Source organism: Phyllostomus discolor, chromosome 3 (genome assembly GCF_004126475.2).
Source record: "Phyllostomus discolor isolate MPI-MPIP mPhyDis1 chromosome 3, mPhyDis1.pri.v3, whole genome shotgun sequence".
Taxonomy (NCBI): Eukaryota; Metazoa; Chordata; class Mammalia; order Chiroptera; family Phyllostomidae; genus Phyllostomus; species Phyllostomus discolor.
The window spans coordinates 72,614,191-72,640,777 of record NC_040905.2 but is presented as its reverse complement, the minus strand read 5'-3'; the positions used below and the strand labels follow the sequence as shown (position 1 = coordinate 72,640,777).

Here is a 26,587-nt window from a genome sequence, read left to right as displayed (position 1 = left end):
GCAAATACTTAGGAGAGATGGAGTGCACAGAAGAAGAGATTAACCAAGATGTCTAATGAGGTGATGAGGGTTTATACTAAGAACTAGCCAAAGAAAGTCCGAAGATAAGACTTGAAAAGACTTAACAGGAAGCTAAAAATGGATCAGTTTGTGGGGAAAGATGAAGAAGCTGAAACACTAAAAAACTGAAAATGACTTCAACAATGTACAAGCTTTCCTGATTCCATTTTCTTCTTTAAAAAGAAGCACTTACTGAAACAGCTTGCTACCTATGTAGTGAAATTCAGCCAGGCCAGATGCAGAGCTGAATGTGTGGGTTAATACATGACATTAGTCTTTTCTGATGAGGTTCCTTAATAGCCACGTTCTACTAACACTGCAGAACAGCAGGAACCTTTTGCTCATCTCCTTTGCAGATGATCTTTGAGAACATAGTTTGATAGCAATTATGATAACAGCTCTATGAAATAGGAGCACATTTCACAGTACTTTTAACTTGCTGGTTGAAAGGGCACCAGATTTTATATACATATAAAATTTTATATATATATATATATATAAAATCTTGCCAGACATTATGTGAACTGCCACTACAGATTCCAGAGCTGCTTTCACAAACTCTCAGAATGTCAGTACTAGAAATTACTGTGGAAATAATGTTTTTTCATATTATGGAGAAGGGAAATGAATTTACTTAACATTTTTAAGGTGGTGATTTTGGTGATATTATTGCAATTCTAAGGCAAGTGTCTGTGAACTATGGCCTAGAGGCAAAAACCAGCCACTGCCTGTGTTTTGTAAATAAAGTTCTCATTCTATGGATACTTTCACATTAGAATGACAGAGCTGTAGTGGAGACTGAATAGCCTTCACAGCCAAAATATATTACTGCCTGAATGCAGAAGGCTGAAAACTCCTGCTTTAGGGTGTCAGCCAGTATTTCATATGGCTGTAATCCTTTCATGTAATTCTTAGGATCGCTTTATCTTTTTTCATCTAAGATTTTGCTTTTCACTGTGTGTTGTGTTTCTTTTTTTTTTTTGCAGTAGGTCTCAATAGTGCTTATTTAATGCTCAAAAAGCAAGCTGAAAATGTAGATTCGCCAAGGAATTTTATGTCTTAAGGCTGTTATACATATTTACACACAAAAGCACACACACAGTAAGATCGTAAGTCCCCTGTTACCCTCCCCATCCACAGCCCACTGTCTGCCACCAATGCAAAGAAATGCTACTGCCTGTCTCTCTCCCCGCTTTCCTGCCAAACTACTCACTTTTCTATTTTGTGAATTCCATCCTATGCCTCTCAGAACTGCCTTTGATTTAAAGTGTAAAGACAAGAATGGGCAAGAAAATCAGGTGTATAAGATGTTGGCTCTAACGTCTCCTGGACACCCTTCAAACACTTAGATGCTACAGTGGCCTTTTTTAAAATGAAAAAAAAATCAATGAAATGCTATTTTGATGCCTTTCTCTGTTGCAGGAAAATCTGCAGAGATAAAAAGAAGGCACCAATTCAAGCTTCCAGAGATAGATTTTTAAGAGATGTGGGATAAAAAGACACATCCAAAAGCATATTTAAATTTAATTAGAGAAGAATATAACAGCTAGCAATATTTTTAAAAATTGAATTAGTTATAATATAGATATTTTAGGGACATTAAATAAATGCCCTGAAAACAATGATATAAATGACTTTTATAAGAACTATTACATAATCTTATTTAAAATAACTAGAAATTTATATTCGCATCTTCATATTCATACATTTTTTGGTCATAAAAATTAAGTTATGCAGTGGTTTTGTTTAGAAATATATTCACCAATTAAGAATCTTCCTATCAAATTATAAAAATACTACTTTAAATATACTTTTAAAGAATACATTGTAGCAAAGAATTGGAGATGTCACTATGAAGGAAAAATCAGAATAAATAGGAGTTTCCTTTTTTACTTTTTATGAAGTTGTGGTAAAAAACACATCATAAACCATCCTCTTAATTGTTAAGAATTTTAGGTGTAGAGTATAATTTGGGTAACTGTATGTACATTGCTGTACAAAAGATCTCTAGCACTTTTTCATCTTGCATGACTGAAACTATATACCCATTGAAAAATTCCCTATCTAGCCATGGCTGGTACAGCTCAGTGGAATGAGCATGGGCTGTGAACCAAAGGGTCACCAGTTCGATTCCCAGTCAGGGCACATGCCTGGGTTGTGGGCCAGGTCCCTAGTACGGTTGTGCAAGAGGCAATCATATATTGTTATTTCTCTCCCTCTGTTTTTCCTTCTCTTCTTTTCTCTCTAGAAATGAATAAATAAAATCATTTTTAAAAAGCACACAATATTAAAAAAGAAAAATTTCCTGTCTTAAAAAGCATTTCAAAAAAAGCATATCCAAAGGGCCAATAAGCACATATAACTGTGTTCAATATAGTCATAAAACAGCAAAACCACAATATCTTACTTGGTACTGCATACCTACCAGAAGAGCTATAGTCAAAAAAAACTGAACACACCCTCATGCAGGCAAGAATGTATGTGACTGAGGCTCATCTACTCTCGGTGAGGGTGTAAGTTGGTACAACCACCATGGATACCTTTTTGGCATGTTCTGCTCAAGCTAATCATGTGCATATTCTATAACCCCGCATTTTAATTCCATGTAGTTATATCCAATAGCCATGTGCACCAAAAGACATAAAAAAAAAACAGTCAAAACAACATTATTAATAGCATCCCCAAACTGGAAGCAACACGAATGTTCATGAATTGTAGAATGGAAAAATAAATTGTAGTACACTCATACAATGGATAACATACAGCATTAAAGATAAATGCATTCCTGCAACCACAACATGGATAAACCTCACAAATAAAATGCCAAGTAAAAAAGAAAAAAAGCCAGATCAAAAAAATATATAAGGTTTGACTTTCATTTATAAAGTTCAAAAAAGAAGTGCAAAACTAACCTATAAGTCAGGAAAATGGTCACTGTGGGTGTGAACACTTTCTAATAATTTGAGCTCTTTACTTAGAATTTGTATACTATCCCGTATGTGTTATACTTTGGTCCAGGATTTTTATGCTACTAACGAGCTAATAAGTTAACCTGCTATTTTTTCATGGGTCAGAGACAAAAAACTGTACTATTCACAGCACAGCAGGGCGCCGTGGTGCAGCCCACCCAGACTGACACTGCACACAGCGTGGGAGGCCTCCCAGGGGAGGACGCTGGCGGGTGGGGATGCAGGCAGTAGGCAGACTGTTCTCCGTCTCAGAGGGAGACTCCCCTACCCCTCAAAGTTGCTCACTACAAACACATCCCTGAGAAATGGTCCAGGTAAAGATCAGTCAGGGCTTTGCATTCTTGGCATACTCCTTAAGACAAGCAGGGATGCAAGACATCAATGGCAGTGTGTCTCTCATTATACTGTATAAAAAGCTTACCGGATTTTTCATACTATGAAAAAGTAGATCAAAGGAATGCCATAACTGTAATGCAGCAAGATTCCAGCTAAGCCCTTCAACCCACCATTATAATCCTTTGGTTAAATGGAGATGAAGTGGAAGTAAGTTGGATAGAACTATAGTTAAGTAGATTTGGAGGCCGAGCAAAGATAGCTGTGGAATTTTGATTTAAGCTTTGATGAAGACCTTTACGAAAGTTAGAAGAGGTATAACTTAGAAGTGCATGCTCAATCCTCTCCTTTCCCATATTTTAATCAAGAATTTGGATGAAGACATAAAAGGCATTGGGCACATATAATACTTTTCAAAAAGTGAAGTGAAGTGAACTTGCTCTGGTGCCCTGGGGGGAGGGGGGAAGAAACACATCTGAAGTGATACCAAAGCTGTTTTCAAATATGTGAAGAATTTCTTTTATGAAATAAGAAATGATCACATAATTTCCATATAAGTTTAGGTTTCAAGTTTATGTTTTTAAGTGTACTAGAATACCATGTCTAAATTATTTCTTCAAAAACACTAAATGAAACCCTATGTATTACATGGGTTCACATTCTTTCTACCTTCAAATATTTGCTTCAGGAAAATTTGACACCTTTGTTGCTTAGGACACAAAGCTATGTTGTTTAGCATTTAGAATGAAAAAGTACAAAATGGGTACTTCTGATGAGTCTGACGTATCTCCATAGTGATGAATAGTTAATAATAAAGAGATTTCTCATATTGGATAAAATATTTTAGAGGTATTAAAATTGCCTAGGATGGATGGCTTTTCTAGATAATTCCTTATTTTGATCTAATAAAACATAGCAAACATAATTATTTTGGCAATATCTTATTATAATTAGCACTTAGTCCACAAACACTTGTGATTTCAATGAAAACTAGGGGGAAAAAAGTCTCCTTTCCTAAGAAGCAAAGCCCTTGGTAGGGGAGTTTAATATTAAAAGTGTCCTGTATGTTTACAAGAGTTTCCATGTGCCATTCTAGGCATTATTTCACTGAAGGTTCTCAGCAATATTGGAAGTATTCACTGACTTTCCCAATAATAAATCAGGGGCAGTTCTAGGTCACAAATCCATGTAGTTTGAAATCAGAATGTAGTTTCCTTCTTGTTTTTAAATAATGTAGTTGAATTTAGGACAGTGTGTAAAAGGCAGAAGAGGTAGGTAATATTAAATTAATGTGGTATAAAAACGAAGGCAGGCAAGTTTAAGGGAGGTAAAGAAGGCTGGCTTGTCCCAGAGGCTTATTAATAATAATAAGTAATTGGAATCTGAACACCTGAGATTGTTTCGTGGTTCTGGTTTTGTGGCCTTGGCCAAAACACCCACTTCTCTGAACCACAGGCTCATCATATATAACCTTGGCCTAACAATAACAACCTTGCAGGGCTGTGGAGAAGATTCAAGGAAGTTAGCACAGTGGCCAGGCTTGTGGAAAGTTAAACACTCAAGAAATATTCACTCTTATTGTTACTGTTGCCACTGATATTGTTACTGCTATTACAATGAACTCCCCACAGCCTTCCAGTTTGAGAACAATGTTGCAGCAGAATTATAAAAGTGCATGCATCAACTAATTTGCAAGTAGACAAAAGGCAGTCATTTAGAATGACCATTAAGATACCATTCAAAACTGAAGCTATGAGATTAAGAGAAAATAATAAAAGGATACAATTTACTTCAATTCGAGTACACAATAAAGTTTTCTTTTAGTTTAATGCACACATATTGCTAATGTTATATTTATCATATAATAGATTCTGTTACACAACAGAAGTTAACTTTGAATGCCTAGTTTCTAAATTCTATTGATTTCTTGTTACCAGATCTGCTCTCCACCTCTTTTGGGGCGGTGGGGCTACGTTGCTCCTCACATGCATTTGGCTTATGTGATGATGTAAATTCTTACCCCCCACCAAAAAATCCCCCTTCCCAAAAAATAACTACACATAATTAATGTAAAAAGTTAGGTAGGTATTTTAAAGGTTCCAATTTGAAAAACTAATCTTTGGAAAATTACATACTCATAAAAACTGAAAGCTAATATTAGAGTATGTGTCCCTCTGAAATACCTCCCAAGTAGTCTTTCCACCATTTTTTCTGAAGATAATTATGAAAATAATTTTTAAAACTTACACTTTATTATCCTTGTAATGTATTATACATGCCACACAACTGTGGAGAATATCAGGTAGAAGGGGAGCAATATTTCAAACTGAAAAAAGGTAATATTCTTCCTTATTACAAAATATATTTATAGCAAGTTCTAACTTGATTAGATTTCAACCATGATTAGTTTTTAGGTGGTAGACAGATACATGTAAAAAATGCTAAGTAAATGGCATTTCTAAGATACCTTCAGCCAAGAAATTATCTAGAAACTAATATTAAAAATTTATGTACTTTCCTACATTTGGTATTGATTTATGGATCACTTTTATAGCCAGGTGTAATATAATATACCATGCTTGCATAAAAATGGAAAAGTGACAAGCAGTGGTGTTATTGGAATGGCTATATTTTCTTCCATTAATTTTTTTAAGTCTTAACTAATCAGAATTTTTGAAATTATCCTTTGCTTTAAGACAGACAGAGGGAAGGGAAATGAGAGATAAAGAGAGAAAGATTTAATGATTTGAGAGGGGAATGTACAGAGGAGACACAGGAAAGCTTAGAAAATAATCATATATAGAATTTTGATGCTTCAAAACTGATTTTAGTTACATTAGCAATAGCAGGTTTAGATAAAAATTCAATTTGATATAAAATACTATCTATGTATAGAATACTGAGAACAAATCATTAACTCATTAATCTTAACTCTGTTTACTTATAATCATTTATTTTTAAGTTATGAGTTAATATTAGTGATATATGGATGATGTATCCTAGAATTATACACTTGAAACCTATATAATTTTATTAATCAGTGTCACTCCAATAAATTTAAAAACTTATAAGCATGACTAAGGTATAAGGTTTGGTCACTTGCAAATTCATCTCTGGTGTGTACTTGCTCTTACACATTATACTGTGAAAGGTCTGGAAGCACAAGCTTCACAGAGAGCCGGTTTCTTTTCTAGAAAATAATCTCTTTGGGTTCAGATATAATGCTGCCTTAACTGTTGATGCAGAGATATGAAGACTGGGGAATATTTGTGAATTTTCCTATAATGTACCTATTTAGGTACATATGAGAGCAAACACAGATATACAAAACTTTTTCTTGAAGTACTCTTGGTAGCAGATGACTAGAAAAACAGTCATCAAGCAGGGCAAAAACAAATGCTATGTTGTTACTCATAAAAGAGTAAAATGAATTGATATATACTGATGTAAAAAATCTCTAAAATACTGTCAAATAAAAAACACAGGGGGCTTCTGGTCAAGATGACAGTGTAGGTAAACACAGTACTCATATCCTCTATGGACATATCAAAATTACAACTAAACTACAGAACCACCACCATTGAGAACCGCCTGAAGTCTAGATGGACAGAAGTCCTATAACTAAGGACATGTAGAAGAAGCCATGTCCAGACTGGTGGAAGGGGCAGAGACACAGAATGGGCTGGTCCCATTACCACATGTAGCAAGTAAAAATCAGGAGGAATATCTTAGCTGTGGAGGTGCCCCCTGAGGAGTAAGGAGACCCAGCCCCACACTAAGCTCCCCAGTCCAGGGTTCCAGTGCAGGGAGGAAAAGTCTCCATAATTTCTGGCTGTGAAAACCAGCAGGGGCTGAAGCTGAGTGAGATGAAGGTCTGGAGTCCCGGGTGTTCCTCCTCAAGGGCCTGTGCACGAACCTACTCAGACTCACTCACTCACAGCTCCAGCACTGGGGCAGCAGCTCAGAAGGCACCAAGGATACATGAGTAGGAAACAAACTCACTGGAGGGGCAGAATTCTCCAACAAAAGTGCTGGCAGAGGACATTGTTCTTCTGCAGAGCCCTACCAGCACAGGTGCACGCTGGTGCTACATAGGAGTCTCCATCAACCTGCCTCACGCTGTTTGCTCTGCCCTGGTGATTCCCAGAGACTCTGTCCCACCTAACTTGCAGGCCCATCCAATCAGTTTCCAGTGGTGTTTCCATACAAGTGGCCTGTCTTGGCTCATGCTAGGGACTTCCGTACAATCTCTCAAAGGTCCACAAACACCAAACGAGCAACATCTGGCCTCAGCATGCTCCTTATCTCTTACTAAGCAGTCCCAAGCCCAGCAGCCTACCCTCAGTTCTCAGGTTGGCCTCTCCTGGGCACCCCTAAGCCAGGCATAAGTGTCAACCATCTGCAGATAGATTATAGCTCACGCTGGGTGGCCCCAGGCAGGGCACAGATAAAGGCCAGAGGGCCAGTACACATAGCAGACAGCTTCAGACTACACCAGAGCACCACCCAACCACCTCTACAAGTGATACCTGCAAGAGGTCGACTAAGTGGGTATCAGAGCCCTGCTGAAGTGAGTTGTGCTCTGTGGGGTGGGCCTCTAAATAGCAACTCCTTCTCTGTAGTCCTGGCAAGCCCTTGAAGCTAATCAGCCTAGGGGGTCAATCCTTCTCATTGTTGTGCCAACATCAAACAAGGCTCAACCAGAATAGGAGGGTGCATGCACCCACAGGGGGGCCATACCTTTAGTGACTTGGGTGACAGAGGAGGCTGTACACTGGACCCTGCAGGACACCTGGTATATTAGGCCACTATACCAAGATTGGGAGATTTAGCAGCTCTACCTAATACAGAGAAACAAATTCAGGGAGGCAGCCAAAATGAAGAGACAAAGAAACATGTCCCAAATGAAAGGACAGGACAAAATTCCAGAAAAGAACTAAATGAAATGGAAACAATCTACCAGGTGCAGACGTCAAAACATCGGTCATAAGAATGATCAATGAACTTAGGGGAAGAGTAGATCAACTCAGTGAGAACTTCAACAAAGGGATAGGAAAAATTAAACTGGATATAAAAAAGGACCACTCAGAAATAAAGAATCCAATAACTGAAATGAATAATACACTAGTGGGAACTGACAGATTAGAAAACAGTGGATCAAATCGTGAATCTGGATGATAAGGTAGCAAAATCACCCAATAAAAATAGCAAAAGGAATCGAAAAACATGAGGATAGTTTAAGGGGCCTCTGGAACAACATCAAGCGTACCAACATGCACATTATGGGGATACTGGAAAGAGAAGAGAGAGAGCAAGGTATTGAAAAATTGACAGAAAACTTCTCTAACTTGGCAAAGGAAATAGACATACAAGTCAAGAATCAGAGAGTCCCAAACAAAATAAACCCAAAGAAGCTCTTACCAAGACTCATCATAATTAAAATGCTGAAGGTTAAAGACAAAGAGAGAATCTTAAAAGAAGCAACAGAAAAGTACTTACTTACTAGGGAGTTCCCATAAAACTGTGAGCTGATTTCTCAACAGAAACTTTGTAGGCCAGAAGGGATTGGCATAAAATATTCAACATTTTGAAAAGCAAGGACCTACAACCAAAATTACTGTACCCGGCAAAGCTATCATTTAGAATAATAAAAAAAACCCCAGCTTCCCAGACAATAACACAATAAATGAGTTCATCATCACCAAGCCAGTATTACAAGAAACCAGTATTATAAGAAATATTAAAGGATTTTCTTTAAAAAGAAAAATAAAAATTATCATAAAATATAAGTAATACAATGACAATAAATACATATCTATGAATAATTACTTTAATTGCAAATGGATTAAAAGTTTGAATCAAAAGGCTGAATGGATAAGAAAATAAGTCCCCTATACATTCTACAAGAGACTCACTTTTGACTGAAAGACACACAGAGACTAAAAGTAAAGGGATGGAAAAGACATTTTATGAAAATGGAAATTTACAAAAACTAAACTAACAATACTTACACCAGAAAAAATAGAATTTAAAACAAAGGCTACAATAGAATTTAAAACAAAAAAATAGAATTTAAAACAAAGAAGGACCCAGCAATTCCGATTTGGGTATTTACCCAAAGAAACACAAAATACTAATATGAAAAGACATATATATCTTTATGTTCATTGCAGCATTATTTACAATAGCCAAGAAATGGAAGCAACTTAAGTGTTCATCAACAGGCAAGTGGATAAGAAGCTGTGGTCATGTATGCAATGAAATAATACTTGGCTATAAAAAAAAAATCTTGCCATTTTCAACAACATGGGTGAACCTAGAGGGAGCTGTGCTGAGTGAAATAAGTAAGGCAGAAAAAGAAAAATACCATATGTTTTCGCCTACAGGAACAGTCTAAAGAAGGAAATAAATAAAACAGAAACAGACTCAAGTACAGAGAACACCTTGATGGTTGCCAAAGGGAGGTGGATGAGGGGCACTGGGTAAAAACATGAATGGATTAAGAAGCACAAGTTAGTAGTTACAAAATAGTCACAGGGGTGTACAAAGTACAGCACTAGAAGTATAGTCAGTAATATTGTAATAACTATGTATTCATTGCCAAATAGGTAATAGATTTATTGGGGTGATTACATCATAAGTTATATAAATGTCTAATCACTGGACTGTACAGTGAAACTAATATATTTTACATCAACTGTAATTAAAAATAAAAATGTATTTTAAAAAATAGAGCAGAAGAGTAAGTTATCATTTATGTTAAGATATATATTTATACATGTTTTGATTTGTACAAGAAAAGCTCTGAAAGAATAAAACTAAAATAAACAAAATCAGAAAACAACAAAATTCCACAATAAACTAATAAAAGCTGCTACCTCCAAAAAGAATTGCAAAGGGAATGAGGGTCTGGGATGATTTTCCATCATGTTTCCTATGCACTGTTTGAAAGTAACACATAAAAACAAAACAAAACAAAACAAACCTTACTCTACTGCCTAAAACACAATTATATTGGGAATATAATCGAAAATTGCTTATCCTGACTTACGAGGCCCTTCATCATTCCATCTCTCCTACTTTCCAACCTTATTATAGACCAGTCTCTCCCAGGCTCAGACACCACCGTCATTCTAACCCTCCTTTTGTTCGTCAAATACAAAAGCAATCTGTATCCATAGCGTTCACAGCTGCTGTTTCCCATGCCTCTCCCGAGCCCTTTACTAAGATAGTTTTTTATCTTTTGGTCCAACACAAATGCCACCTCCTACGGTTGTTTTCTAAGAACTCTAAAATAAACTAGGTGCTACCTCTTGCCATTTCTCTCAGCAATACTGTTTTTATAGCAAAATTTACAATAAATTTATTTGTGATGAGTGTTAAATATATGTCTCTCCTGCTACACTGAATTCAGTGAGAGATCATGGGTATATTTTCCACCAATGTATATGGGTTTATGAAACTCAGTAAATGTTGATCAAATAAAGTAATTAATCCAAATGTCGCACAGGTTTATAAAAGAATGGGAAGCCTTAAAGAAAAATAGGTATATTTCTAAGTTTCAAAGTTATATAAATACAGGGTAATATATGTATTTTCAACTAAAATAGCCAATTTGGGGATTTATTTTTTATCAAAGCTGACCAGGTTGAAATACTTTTAAAAGAATAAAGCTCCTTCAAATTATAGCCTCATTAATTTAGAAATGCCACTTAAAAAAAAATGGAAGACCATATACTTGACTCTTAAAAATAATCTCAATGATATAACATTATAAATTTTTCCTATATTTTTAGAAAGCACTCTTAAAGATGAAAAAATTGCAAAAAGACAAATATTTGAGTCTTTTATCCTATTCAACAAATGATTGCTGTTAACTACAGAAAAATTTTCTTTCTTAATTTTAGTAGCCATGGTAGAAAATACAGAGATTCAACCACTTGCTGGTAGAAAAATCTCTTCCTAGAGGACAAAATGATTGGCAAGTCGTTATCAAAGCTGTTTAAAAAGGTCTCAATACCACCAGACAGACTAACATTAAGAAAAATAAACAATGTCTTAAAAAAACAGTTGCTAACCTAAAAATATTTAATATATGTAATCTCTTAAGATACAAAATTATTAAAGGTGCTATATAAAGTCACTTCTTTAATCTTTCAGTATGCTATGTAAAGCCTTTCATTTTGAGTGCAGATATTGTCAAATGTGATACTGTTTTCTCATTTTGACACAGAATATTTTAGGCAAATTTTTATTTTCTAGCAAAGGTTACATTTTCTAGATGTATTTATTAGGCTCTCAATTTCAGGCACAGCTGTATCATATTCTTCCTGGAATTGAAATTCATGCTCATAAATAAATAGCAATGACAGTCTACTTTGGCTTTACAGAGAAGGACAAATGAAGGCAAATGCAAAACAGGAGAGTTCCACATACAAAAAAACCTTGTTATAATGACAGTTTCTAATATTTTCACATTTCAATGACAAGAGGCTATACCATTTTTAATATAAAGTACAGTGCCTCAAAATGAATTTGTGAAGATGTTTTATGTTATATATTATCTGAAAGCCTAGAAAGGGAAATTAAGAGTACTTAAATGAGCAGAGAGAGATTAAAAATGACCAGAAAACTAGTGAAGAAATGAGAAATGAAAAATGCATAATGGATTTTTCAAAAGTAATTAATTTGGCTCATCATAAAATGAGCATTTAACAAATAGAAGAATGATTTCATCCTTAAAAGTGTATTCAAACTGATGAAGGCAAAGGAAGAGAAGGCCAAAATACAGTCCCAACCACGTGACTCAGCAAAAAAACCAGTCTCTTAGGCCCGGAGAATCTAAAAGTTATTTAGTATTTTCCATGATATTTGTCATAAATGTAAAGCTCTGGTCTCATTATTTACCCTTAAAAGCTGGTAAAGACAGCAAGAAGCTAGCATGTTTAGTTTAGGGCAGGGGTGTCAAACTCATTTTCACTGGGGGCCACATCAGCCTCTCAGTTGATTTCAAAGGGCCGAATGTAATTTCAACTCCTTAACAGTTAAGGAGGAGTTACATTTATACAGTCCTAAAATTATCCCTTTGGAGGAAACCATGAGGCTGATGTGGCCCCCAGTGAAATTGAGCATGACACCTCAGATTTATCAGCACAAGATGACTCTTTAAATTGAAAGACTGTTGCTAAGAACTACAAAGCTCTGTATGATTTGAACCCCTCTCTCTCTCACCTCACCTAATACTTTCCTCTCACCCTTAGCTACATCCATGCTGCCCTTTCTGCAACCCCATGAAGTCTGCAATACTCATCCTCCAGACAGCTTGTTCCCTCACTGAAAGTGAGGGCTTTCACTCAAACATTCTACCCTTCTGAAGCCTTCCTGGGCCAGTGAGTCTATCTTCTCCCCTCTATGCTTTATTTTCTTAATAACATTTAACATACTATACATTTTACTTATATATCTAACATATTTCTTTCTACTCCCACTAGGATGTAAGCTTCATGAGAGCAAAAATTGTTTCTTTTTTATGGGGTCAATCATCTGTTTTCTTCACTGTTGAATCTGTATTGTAGGCATTCAGTAACTGTTCGTTGAATTAATGAATGAATAACCTAAAAGAAAATCTAGCCCTGGCTGGTGTGACTCAGTGGATGGAGTGCTGGCCTGTGAACCAAAGGACACTGGTTCAATTTCCAGTCAGGGCACATGCCAGGGTTGCAGGCCAGGTCCCCAGTAGGGAGAGCGTGAGCGACAACCACACATTGTGATATTTCTCTCTCTCTCTTTTTCCCTCCCTTTCACATTCTCTAAAAATAAACAAAATCTCATTAAAAAAAAAGAATATCTAGCCTTCAACAGTTTTTAAATAAAATTCAATTTAAAGATAGTGGTATCTAGGAATAAAGTGATATACCTTCTTAAATACAAATCATAAGGTTTTCATTTCTTCCACAAATTTAAAAAGAGTCCAGGGTTTGTCTGGTTGTTGTTTCTGAATACACAGACTAACTACAACCAGAAAGGAATAAAATTTACAAAGAGAAGTATGGGTAGTATTGCAATATCTTTGGCTAATGTTAAAAAAAGACATGTATTTGATTTCTATATAAAATACTCTATGGTACACTTCAATGGAAACAGAAAAAACCTAACATTTACTTTTCAACTTTTGTCATGAATAAAATAAATATTTTAAAGAACTTTTAGCTAATCAATTTTCACTTGTCTTTTAATCCTGGAGAAATAGTTTGTGGTCCTCACTGCTTAAATTAAATAACTATATATTTTTTATTTTTTCCCATATTTATTTTTAGAGAGGGAAGGGAGGGAGACAGAGAGAGAGAAAGAAACATCAATGTGCGGTTGCTGGGGGTCATGGCCTGCAACCCAGGCATGTACCCGGACTGGGAATCGAACCTGCGACACTTTGGTTCGCAGCCCGTGCTCAATCCACTGAGCTACGCCAGCCAGGGCATAACTATATTTCTTATAATTCTGATAATATGAAAATCTCATTAATAAGTATTGTCAGTTTCATATACATTGGATAGGTTATAGAGAAAAACCTATTTATTTGTAGAAACAATATAAGTAAAATTTGATTTTTATTTCAGTTGAAGTCACCAGTTTTACTAGTCCTATTCACACTTCTAACCTTTGGATCAAATATAAGTAGGCTTTCAAAAATAATGCAAATTTTCTCATCATTTAGATTATTTAAACTTTATCTCTGAATATTTTAAGACTTCCATATACAGTAACAAAACTTGAAAATGATGACCTAACAAAACCACAGTAACACTAATCAGCACCTTAAAGAACTGCTTGTTTTGTGGAAGGACGGCACGACATGTGTTCCTAACTCCTATACTTATTTTCATTCATTAAGAAATTTCAATTACATGAAGGCATTTTAAAAACAGGATCTAGTAACAGAGCCTGCTGTGCAGTACAGAGCCTGCTTTGTCCTGCCCACCAGGCTATCCGCCTCCTTGCTGGAAGCAGTCACGTGTATACGTGTCCTGAGATGCTCAGAATATAAAAAACATGAGTAATATTGGTTAGATGTACGCAATGCACCTGTGGCTTAAATGTACCATGTAAACATGTTTGTTATAACATATCAAAATTTGTTCACTGATAGACAAAAACCTAGGCACTTCTTTAAAACCACACAAGTCAAAGAGATAATAAAGTGATAGTCATATTTTAGGTTTCACATCTAATATCCCCTTCTGGGGGAATGTTTTTAGAATTAGCTCAACATCTAGGGAAGAATATGTACTACTAGAAGGGAGTGGTCTACCTGAAAAACAACAGGAAAATGTCAATATCACACATGTGGAATCCCACCAGGTTGTCAGTTTAGGTAATGTATAAAATAAATAAAGTAACCAATTTCAAAATATATTAGTGCTTTTAATGTCTGGAGAAATGGTCACTTAAACTATTCCATCTGCATTTGCTTTGGGATATTAGGCAGCAAATGAAACATTATGGCAACCCAACACATCATTTGGCTGAGGAAGAAATATCCATTTAAAGTTTCCATTCCTTTTAGAACATTGTGCTGGAAATATTTTAATTATATGAAAATCTATTATCTTGTGATATAAGATGGCAACTGGGTACATTTATTGTGCTTTTCATTAATGTAATATAATTGAACTACAAAGTAAAGACCAATGTCTAAGTTTAGATATTGTAATATTAGCTAATTCATACAAACAAGTTATCCATTTTCTAAAAATGAAATGTACAATGCTTTTTGTAATTATACTCGTTGAGATTCACATAAAATTTGTTTTAAAAGAGTATTCTATTGACACCTCCAAACAATGTGAAAAAATAAACTCTATAAAATTAGGTTACTCTTTAATAATTTATTTGTAAAATAAAAAACCCAGCCATAGAGCTGACATAATCTTATCCTTTTTGGTACAAATATAAATTTGAGAATTACTATGTTATCCTTCATCTTAAAGCCAACATTAACTGCCGTGAGGTGATATTATTAGACAACTGGCTATGGGTTAAATCTACATAAGGCTTCAGATGTTCAGGGTTCTCTTTCAGTGAATGCCAGGAGCCATGTTCCTTAATTTTTGGTTGGCACAATTTACCCTTTTCTACATTTTATGGTGAGTAAAACAAATGTAAGGCAAATATCCAGAGCCAAACACTGGGAGCTTGTTATCAAAGGAACAGGAGCTGCCCCTTCCAATGCCCACTAGGAACCTCCTATTGCTGTAATGTCTTATAGCTGAAATCAATTCTGTTAAAATCACATAAAAATATAAAACACTTCATGATGAATTGGAGGTGTAGAATGCTTTTTTTTAAAAAGAATTTAACCTATTGACAAGAATTAGTGAAATTACCCATAGAAATTAAAAATGGAAAGAAATAAAGGAAAGGAATTCTAACATGGAAAGATGTCTACTGAAAATTTAGAGATATTTATGAGAACAATATTATTAATCATGTCCAGATTTCTAAGCTAAAATCTCTAGACAATATAAACTATATGAGCTCAATTCTTCTTTTTAAAGCACATTACAGAAATGAGATATATTTTGATGACATCTAAAACCTGGTAAAAATTCTTCAGTAATTTTAAAAGTTCCAAAGCCATAAATCATTTTAAAATTAAGGTAAGTTTGAGGATGGCCCAGGGGCACACATGTGTGTGAGCTGAGGAATGTACTGGATAATGTAACATGCAGTTAGTTCCAGGGAGCTCTGAACTCGAAGAGGACATCCAAGTCAGAAAGGAGGAGGCAGTCACTGTACAAGTCTCTAGTGAATGAAAGAGTGAAGACTGACATTTTTTAAGGCTTGCTGAAATTAATTACCTCTACCCAGGATCTGCAGAGACATTGTACTTGGAGGTTAATCTGCTTAGTCTCCTATTCCTCAGGGTATCTTGTGGCGCCCTGATTTAACCACTGCCTTTGAAAACAAATGGCAGATGCCTGAACCATAAATACTCCTTTAAGTCATGCTTGTCACTTAAACAAAAAACTCATTATTTCATTCACTTGAATTTCTAAGTATTACACAACTTGTTTGCAAAGTAAAATGAGGGTCTTCTTTTAGCATATTAGAGGGGTTTTTGTTTGTTTTTTAGTATTTCCTAGTTTCATTTGGAATTGCCTTTTCTTTGATTTTACTTATCCAGTAACCCATAGCAAAGAAGTAAATAAGTAAGGTATTTGGAATTCAAGAGGTGATTCAAGAGAAGACAGGATCATCTTGGGAGTAGTCACTTTAAACTTGAATTCTCCAATGCTTACAATCTCTTAAAACACTACTATGGTTAAAACATATTTCAGATTTATGAATCCAAAGAGCTAAGTTATCTGATGAGAACAGGAGCATATTAAATCTTTGCATAATACATTTTTGAAATGTCTTGCATATTAGACACTAAGCAGTTATTAAATTCTGCTTTTAACCTACCAGTTTTCTAAATCTTCCATCCACAGCTTGATCCCCATAGAGGAAAAAAGTAACTCAAACAGAAAATGTTCTGTTTACTGCAATAGCTATTTACTTATCTGTGCACCAGGCTGAGAAATTATGGAACAAGAATTCATGAATTTGCTCATAGGGTACCTTGCATAGACATTGGCCTGAATTTTCCTTTGTATTTTCCATTCATAAAAGGATTATATATTCTGACCCATTTATTAACTGAATGATATAATAGAAAACAGCAGGATTTCCCACTTACTATTAAACTCATGTTGACACGTCACTTTAAACCTTCTAACTTCATTTAGCTTATTTGTAAATGGGGATAAAATACTGCCTGGTAGAACAAATGACATAATATTAATTAAAGTGCTTTGACGACTTTAAAATTTAATGTAACTAAAAATACTGTATCTTATTTGCTACTTTATAAGAATAAAAACTAGCTGGTTCTTTCCCCATCATGCCTTCCATGAAAAGAGGAACACACAGAAAAATATTGTTTTAAAGTGGTCTGAGAGTTTGTTATGAAAGGCTTCAAATTTAAGAAAAAAAATTTCTAACAACTAAAATATTATAGGTTAGAGCTCAAATTCAGAGGCCATTTAATCTAGTCACTTTAGTTCTACTTATCAGGACAGAAAAATCACTGAAGGCTAAATATTAGGTTGACCAAAAAGTCCATTAAATTTCTTTTCTGTATAATAGCTCTAGTAGTGCCTAGTTGTCTTCAACTTCATTCAAAACAATTTTGTTAGATTGTATTGTGACAGCTGCTATAGCAGCATGCACTTTAAAAAATACCAACAAAATGGGTGAATTTTTGTGTAGCCATTTTAGTATTGCAGATGAAAGAAAATATACATTTTTAGCATATTATGCTTTATTATTTCAAGAAAGGTAAAAACTCAACTGAAAAGCAAAAAAAGATTTGTGCAGTGTATGGAGAAGGTGCTATGACTGACTGAACATGTCAAAAGTGGTTTGTGAAGTTTCTTGGTGTATTGACATTTTGGCCAAATAATTCTTTGCTGTGGGGCTATCCTATGCACTGGAAGATGTTCAGCAGCACCCTGGCCTCTACCCACTAGAAGCCAATAGTGGGAGATAGGGACAGACTCAAAATATCCAAAACAATAAAATTATTGGTGAAAATGAAAAATGTGTCTTTTATTCTATGGAAAAAAATGTAACAAACTTGGCCAATCCAACATTTAAACATACAAACAAAGCAGTCACAAATGATGGTGGAATGGGAAGAACTAAAGACAAATATTATACTTCCCAGTTTGTTCTCAGGTCATTCTTGGCTAGAGAAATTAAGGGGTAGGATTAGAGTTAGGGGCAGGTTTGGAGTTTGAGTTACAGTTCTCACTGGATTATAGCATTTTAAGAAGTTACTTTTTTCTCTTTGACAATTATAAAACAAACATGATGATTATGAGAACACATAAAATAGTTTTGTATCAAGCACTCTAAGAGATATGTTTTATATAAATATCTTTAGATATATAGAAATAATATATATTTGCATACAATCACAGTACATTAGTCCTTAAAACAACTCAATTATTCTTACTTTACAGGGGAGGAAACTAAGGCACAGAAGGGTCAAGTAAGTTAAGCAAGATAACACAATTCACAAGAGGCTGTGCCAAGCTTTCAGCCAAGACTGAATGGTCCTTAGGCCTTTGTTCCCTGTATATATTCATATATCATATATCATATATTACATATATATGTAATTTTGTTTTAGAGAGGGGGGAAGGCAGGGAGAAAGAAAGAAGAAAAACATCAATGTGAAAAAGATCAATTGAATGCCTCTCATACCCACCCTGACCAGGGCTGAACCAGCAACCTAGGTGGCACACTAACTGGGAATCTTTCACTTTGCTGGATGATGCCCAACAAATGGTGCCACACCCTGGGCCTTTAACACCTATACTGAAGCTCAGTTTATGTGCATAAAATGCATCCATCTTAATGTACAATTCTATGAGTTTTGACAAGTTTATAGGGGTGTGCAAACATGACTGTAATCCAGTTGAGAACATTTTCATCAGTCCAAAAAGATCCCTCATGCTTTTACAGTCAACCCCATCCAAACCCCCAGCTTCAGGAAAACACAAATCTGCTTTATCTGTAGGTGTCTTTTCTGGGCATTTCATAGTAACAGAATCATACAACATAGTGTCTTTTGTACTAGACTTGCTTAATTAGCATAAGGTTTTTGAGGTTCATCTATACTGTAGCATTTATTAGATCATTTACTTTATTGCTTAACAGTATCTATTACATGAATACACTACACTGTTTATCCACTCATCAGTTAATAGACATTTTGGTTGTTTCCATCTTGAAGCTATTACAAATAATGCTGCTATTAACACCTGCATACAGCTTTCTATAGTGATAGATTTTATTTTCTTGGGTAAATACCTAGGATCAGAACTCTTAGTTTAAATGGAAAATTTATGGATACGTGTATAACATTTTGAGAAATGCAAAGCTTTTCCAAAGTGGCTGAAGGCTCTGGTTTTTCCACATCTTCACCAACACTTACTAGAGTTCCAGATCTCCATCACTACCCTCTACACTAGAGACTTTCATTGACCATACAGATATGTCACTGAAGGTTGAAATGGGAGGGAGGGAGGAGGTAAGTGAATGAAGAAATGACAGAGAGATCAAAGTGTATTTCATTTCTAAAATTTTTAGAAGATTTAAAATTTTTAAAGATTTGAGTGCAGTTTTTTTTACAAAAATGTAAAGAACATACAGATATTTCCCATATAAGCTCTTCCCCAGACAGCACAGCCTCCCCCATTTACCAACATCCTCCACCAGAATGGTACATTTGTTACAAGCAATGAGTCTACATCAACACTTTATTATCACCCAAGTCCATAGTTTACATTAGAGGTCACTCTTGGTGTTGTGCATGATATTGGTATGTACAAAGGTAAAATGACATTTATCTGTTATTATATCATATATAGTAGTTTCAATATCCTAAAAATCCTCTTGTTCTGCCTACTTATCCCTCCTTAATTGCTGATAAGCACCAAACTTTTAACTATCTCCAGTTTCCCCTTTTCCAGAATGCCAATATGGGAATCATAGACTATGAAGTCTTTTCTGATTGGCTTTGTTCAATTAGTAATATGCATCTAAGTTTTTCCTCTATGACTTTTCATGGACTATTTCATTTTAGCAATGAATAATATTGCATCGTTTGGATGTACCACAGATTATTTATCCACTAGTACAAGACATTTTAGTTGCTTCCAAGTTTTGGCATTATGAACAAAGCTGCTATAAATATCCACGTGCAAATTTTTTGTGGACATGAGTTTCAACTCATTTGGGTAAATATTAAAGAGTGTGATTAATAAATTGTTGTATGTTAGTATATTTAATACGAGTATATTTAGTTTTCTAAGAAACTGCCAAACTGCCTTCTATGAATAAAGACAGTTTTGTTTCTTCCTTCCCAGTCAATATACCTTTTGTTTCCTTTTCTTGTCTTATTGCATTAGCTAGGACTTGCAGTGCGATGTTGAAACAATGGTGGGAGGAGCATCCTTGCTTTGTTCCTGATCTTATTGGGAAAGCTTTGAGTTTCCTACCATTAAGTATGATATTAGCTGTAAAGAGTATGTGTGTGTATTTGTATATATATATATATACACACACATACATCTATGTATATGTACATCTATGCATATGAATACATACATATGCACACAATGCATATATACACACACACATATAATATATATCTCAAGTTGAGAAAGTTCTCCCCCATTCCTCGTTTACTAAGGATTTTTTTAATCATGAATGAATGTCAGATTTTGTCAAATGCTTTTACTGCAACACGATATGATCATGTGATTTTTCTTTTTTACCTTGTTGATGTGATGTATTACACTAATATCTTTTTAAATGTTGAAACCAGCCTTGCACACCTGGGTTAAATCCCAGGGTTAATACACATATCAGCTTTTCATCTTGTAGTGGAAATATTTTTTACAAGACTTTTATGCTGTTTTGATGGTTGATATTTTCACATCTGATGTCTTCATTGATGAGAAAGGGAAAGAGTGCATAGGACCATCCTGATAGGAAAATAAAAAACTAGAGAATGGGAAGAGTTTGTTACCATGGCTTAACTTGAAAATGTCATAAAATTATGAGTCCATTATTCTTAAACTTAATGTTTTGGCCCAGTTTTTTTGCTATAAGAATGTGAGGTATAAATGTTTTGGTACTAGAGATTTCAAATCTGTGTCTTAAACATTCACATTCCATATGACCCATTCTTTCCACTTCTAGGTATTTTCCCTAGAAAAATGAGAGCACATGTCCATTCAAAGATGTGTGCATGGATGTTCACATCAGCTTCAGTTGTAGTAGCCCCAAAGAGAAAACAATCCCAAAGTCTATCAACATCTAAATGGATAAGCTGTGGTGTATTCATATGACACAATTCTATTCAGCAATAAAAAGGAATAAATTATTGATATGCATTATAACATGAATGAATCACAAAAAAAAGAGTACATAGACTGTACAATTCCATTTATATAAAATTCTAAGAAACACTAATCAAAATATAATTTCAGAAAGCAAATCAGTGGTTTTGGACAAGGGGTAGAGGGTGGCAGGAGGAAGGGACTAAGAAGAGGATGAGAAAAGCTAGGGGTGATAGACGGATTCATTACTTTGGGGTGATGGTTTTGCAGGTGTATACATGTCAATACAATAAAGTATACATACATTATGTACAAAGCATATTAAAATATTTTTATATTCCTTAAGGTTTCTTCTTTTAAAATGAGTAGTCATTAAAAGCAACAACACAAATCTTTGCAGTTATTACCTATTATATTTGTAAATCTTATAAAGATCAAATTTTACCTCTGTTTACATTTTTCACAATGGGAAAATATACAAAGAAAATAAATTGAAAATTTATTCTACTATATGTTTCATGTTATCCTTGTTTGTTGGCAAAAATTGTTTACCAAAAAGCCTGGAGGTGCTAAAAGTCACAAGATACACAAAGACAAACTCCAAGACCTTAGTTTTTTCCTTTGTTCACACATATAAAATTAGTTCACAGTTCATAAGTAACCAAAAGCACTTTGGGATCATTATATGCCATCAAATAAGTATGTGTGTTAATGTACAATACTTAGAAAATAATACATAATGAACTACATATAAAATAGTACTTTGTCATTGTTATAAAATCAAACAAAGTAGGCTATTTTTCTGAACAGCCCTTTTCACATAAACATTATATAAACTAAATTCCATGTGTAACTGTACTATAAGTTATTTTCTCTTTTATAAAAGGTTGGTTGACATTCTCTAAAAATAGCAAATTATTATAGACTATAAAAATATCCAGAATGTGTACAAGTTCTTTGTCATTAGGAAAATGTTAAACAAAATCCTTGGAAACTTTACAAGGAGAAATCAAAGAGACTGAACATATGAAAGTAATGAAACACAATACTGAAATGTCACTGAAAAAAAGCTCTGCAATGAGATTACCTGGAATCAGTTCCATAATGATGTAGATGGGCTGTCTTTGCGTGCAGACTCCGATAAGCTTGACAATGTTGGGATGATCATATTGCTTGAGAATTCTGTATGAGAAAAAGTATAAGAATAATTGTTTAAATAATAAAGCATTAATTTATGATCACAAAGAATATACACAAGTAAAACACTTTAACTGATATAATTCAACCTTTTCCTTTCTTTTTTTATTGTTGTTCAATCAATTTTTAAAACTTCAATATGAACCCAATTATAATAAATGGGATATATGCAAATTTTGATAAATATTGGCAAGTTACAGGTACAAATGAGCCAAGTACACTTAATTCAATTAAAAACTATTATCCATTTTGAATGACTAATAATCAAGCTAAATAGGAATAATTTACTTATTCCAAAACATATAGAACTCCCTAAGCAATAGCTGAAAAGTATTAGTGAACTCAAAACTGTATGCTGCAAGAGTAGCATCTTTTTGTTTTATTTTGTTTTCTGTAAACACTTGATTTTAAATACATAAAAATAAGAATCTAATTCACATTAATACTACAAGGTAATCCCTTCATTAGATTTTGTAATAAGTGCTTTCTTGATGATCACAATCAATTTCAAAATAGTAAACTCTCAAAAGTTTTGAGAAAGCTGGCAAAAGGTTAACCAATAGCTGAGACACAGAGTTTCAGTATCAAGCTGAAGCAGGAAGATTTAGTTTGGATAAGGCAAAATTTCAGAGGGCTACAGATAGCATAGACTTATTCTTAGGACTCTAAACTTGAATTACAAGATTAGATTCCCTCAGAGGCCTGTCTACCCTGATGATTTCTATTACTGAATTTTAAACCACATTATCCTGTTGACATAGTTACAAGTTCACTCAATATTTGAAAGATGCAGTTTTCATTCCAAAAAGAATTAAAAAAAACTTTATTTGGAGAAAGAAAAAATAGTTTATATACATTTTGTACATGGACAACTAAAGCAGAGATAGCTCTAAGAAAAATGTTTTATATTGAAAATACAGAATGACTTATAAAAGAAAAGACAAATGGGGAAGAATTCTAAAGATGAAGGAAATATCCTAACAATAACTGAGTTTGCAATTTCTACAAGGAATTAAAAAGAAGTTCTAGAATGTTTGACTTTAATCCAAAATATCATTTCTGAGTTTGGAAACTGCTTAGTAAAGAAATTCCATAAAACAGCCAGTCTGAACTCCACTAATATTAAATATCTCAATATATAGCTCTATCATCTATTAAAAGACACGAGTTTTGCATGGACATAATTTTCATTCTTAAAATAAAATAGTCTCACTTTAGAAGAGGAAAATAAACTCTATTTTGCAATAAAACAATCAAATTAGAAAGCAAAAAATTAAATATTTTTGAAAATGTTGTATATAACTTGTACCATAAGAATACCTGTGAATATCTATAAAATAATAAATGAATTAACCTATGAATTTCAATTGTAATTGCACATCTTTAAATTTATCAAGAGTATATTTTTCTGAGTTGCCAATATACATAAAACAACTTTCTTCTATAGATATGTAATAAATGTATCACACTAGTTTATTCCATTCCATCAATAGTCATTTTTAGATAAATGGAGAAATACACATTAAAATGCTCCATGTTGTGGTACTTAGTTCTCTCGTCGCCATGTCCTGTCACTGCCATGTCCGCTGTTCTCCATGATACTCCATGAAGACTTCAATTTTGTGTTCTAGGTGATCACAGAGACACACGTCCCCCCACACAGACACTTTTGTCCCTCTCTCCCTTCACACCAACAATCTATAGATTCATGTATTCTCCTCCTCTCCCATCCACGCACCCATCTGCCAACCATGTCTGTCCTCACTCTGCCCAAAGCATCTTTCAATTTGGTTCATGTTTAGTTGTATAAACCAGATGTTACCATTAACAGAATAGTTTTAACTGTCCGCAATACAGGGGTAGCAATTTGGAACATTAAATTTTAGTTAATAATAAGAAAAAGAAGATAATCCTCTAAGAAGATCAATTAGAAAACAAAACAGTATGCAAATTTTAGAACAAATGCCAGACACTAAATTAAAGAAGGCATTTGGGGTTCTCAGAAAAGAAAACTAACAGAGGAGAAAAAAGAATCAAGTGATGATATCTGAGTAAGGTAGAAGAAATGAAATTATATATCTAAATATATATAAAGTGTATAACTTACATATATAGAATACAGTAATATTTTTATTATAAGGAAAATCACAACTTTGCATATACATATATATACATATATGCATGTGTGGTAAAAGCAAAAATTACAATATTTTTTAAAACCTTAAAGAATACTGTTTTTTAGCATCAAGTTCTTTTGACTGTGGTTGCCTAACTGATGTATAGTTTAACTCAAGAACAGAAACTTTGTTTCCACATAGTGTTAAATGGTTATTTATGAGGATTCTAAAAGTGCTTATTCATACTTCAGAAAATCGCAATTTACAAACTTACATTTTAGTGAATTGCTTATATTATAAATACATATTCTAAATAACTTTAAAGAACTCACTTAGCTTCTTGTAAAAATTTTATTTTCAGTTCCTGAGGAAGATCTTCTTTACATGTTTTAACAGCAACAGCAGTTTTATCCTTTAATACGCCCTTAAATACTTCACCAAAATTTCCCTGAAAATACAAATACGTTTATTGTTTAACATGTAAGACAGCCACATAAATCTTCACAAAACACAAGAAAAGCATGTAATGATGCACTTTGAATAATCAAAGTACTCTGTTAGCATTATCCGGAGTTTGAAGTGGAAATAAAGATTGGGAATGTTGCTCTTCTCAATCTCCCCATTTTGAATTTACTACCCAGCATAACAAATATTCAGGGGATTGAGGCTGGAGGACAACTGAGAAGGAAAATGGGGAAAAATAAAAAAGAAAATAGGACAAAAGGAGAAACTCAAATTGACACTGTCAGAAGTACGTAAGTTTCATTCAGTCTAGTCCCATTATCTGCATCTTATTAAATGTAAAATATTATCCATTAATGCTTAATGATAAAGCAGAGATTCTGTGGCATGACTACTGGTGCGGAGTCACACAGTCCTATCAGCTGGGGAAGACTGAGAGTGGGAAAAGAGGGAGAGGCAACAGAACCGAGGCCCATGAAGGACTGGCAGCAGCCATTGTTATAGGTCGTCATTCTCTGAGGGAAGGTACCAAGGAGGATGACGTTCTTACCCAAATGCCCATGTCACCTGTGATGAGGCCATTTCTATGACAAGGGTATGAACTCGTAACCTTATTCTATGCCTAACTGTATTTTGACTTAAAATGCCTAATTTCTAGTTTAAAGTCATTTTTGTTTTATTATAAACACAAAACATTATAGCGATGAGTTACAAGGCTAACACAACAAATATTTTTTAGTATTCCCTTCAAGCTTTTCTATGTATGCTTACATATTTTATAGCTATAATTATAATATGCAAGCATTATATTATAACATGCTTCCATGCTATTGTTGTTGAGCAAGAAGTAGCTGATGTAGAAGTCTGCTAGTTACTGAGCTTTGGAATTCTATGATCAATGTAACTCTTAACCAATTGTTTAAGGAATGTAAATTTTTACATGTTGATAATAAATAATTTAAAATTATTAAAAGTAAAAATATTTTTGTATTTTTTAAATATTACTTAATACTTTACTTAATTGTTAAATTTTTATTTTACTTAGGTACTAAGTATACTTAAATATTTAAGTAATAAATAGTATTCATTATTAAATCTAATATTCAACTCAAATATTTATTTAAAAAAGATTATGACAAGGTTGCGTATCCTAACATCAAGTTCTTAGTAATCCCAAAATACATGCCATGCCTCTTCTACATTTTTATCCTCCGTGGGAACCATCCCCCAACCCCAATCAGAAAAAATGCTAATTAATCTTTAAGTTCATTTCTTAAGCCCCCTTCTTCATGAAGACTTCTTGATCTTCCCAAAATCATTTATCCCATTCCTGAACACTGACCAACCCTTCATACTTTTCTAATGGTTTATGCTCTGTGAAACAGGTCTTGGCCACATTACTAGGCATTCAAAAATTTTGAACATTCACTCAACATTCACAACTCAGAGGATTTGATAGATAGATTTCTCAAATCTATCAACAGTGGTCAAGGGA

General features: G+C 34.1%; 1 protein-coding gene across 5 annotated transcripts in view; it reads right to left on the bottom strand.

Annotated features, from left to right (window-relative positions):
* FER (FER tyrosine kinase) overlaps window positions 1–26,587 on the bottom strand; it is a 383,463-nt gene that overhangs the window by 94,557 nt on the left and 262,319 nt on the right. For all 5 annotated transcript variants that reach the window (XM_036020640.1, XM_036020636.1, XM_036020638.1 and 2 more), the window contains 2 exons: window positions 24,963–25,078; window positions 22,404–22,498 (listed from right to left, as the gene is read on the bottom strand). In XM_036020640.1, the coding sequence (XP_035876533.1) occupies window positions 22,404–22,498; window positions 24,963–25,078 (211 nt within the window). The remainder of the gene's footprint in view (window positions 1–22,403; window positions 22,499–24,962; window positions 25,079–26,587) is intronic.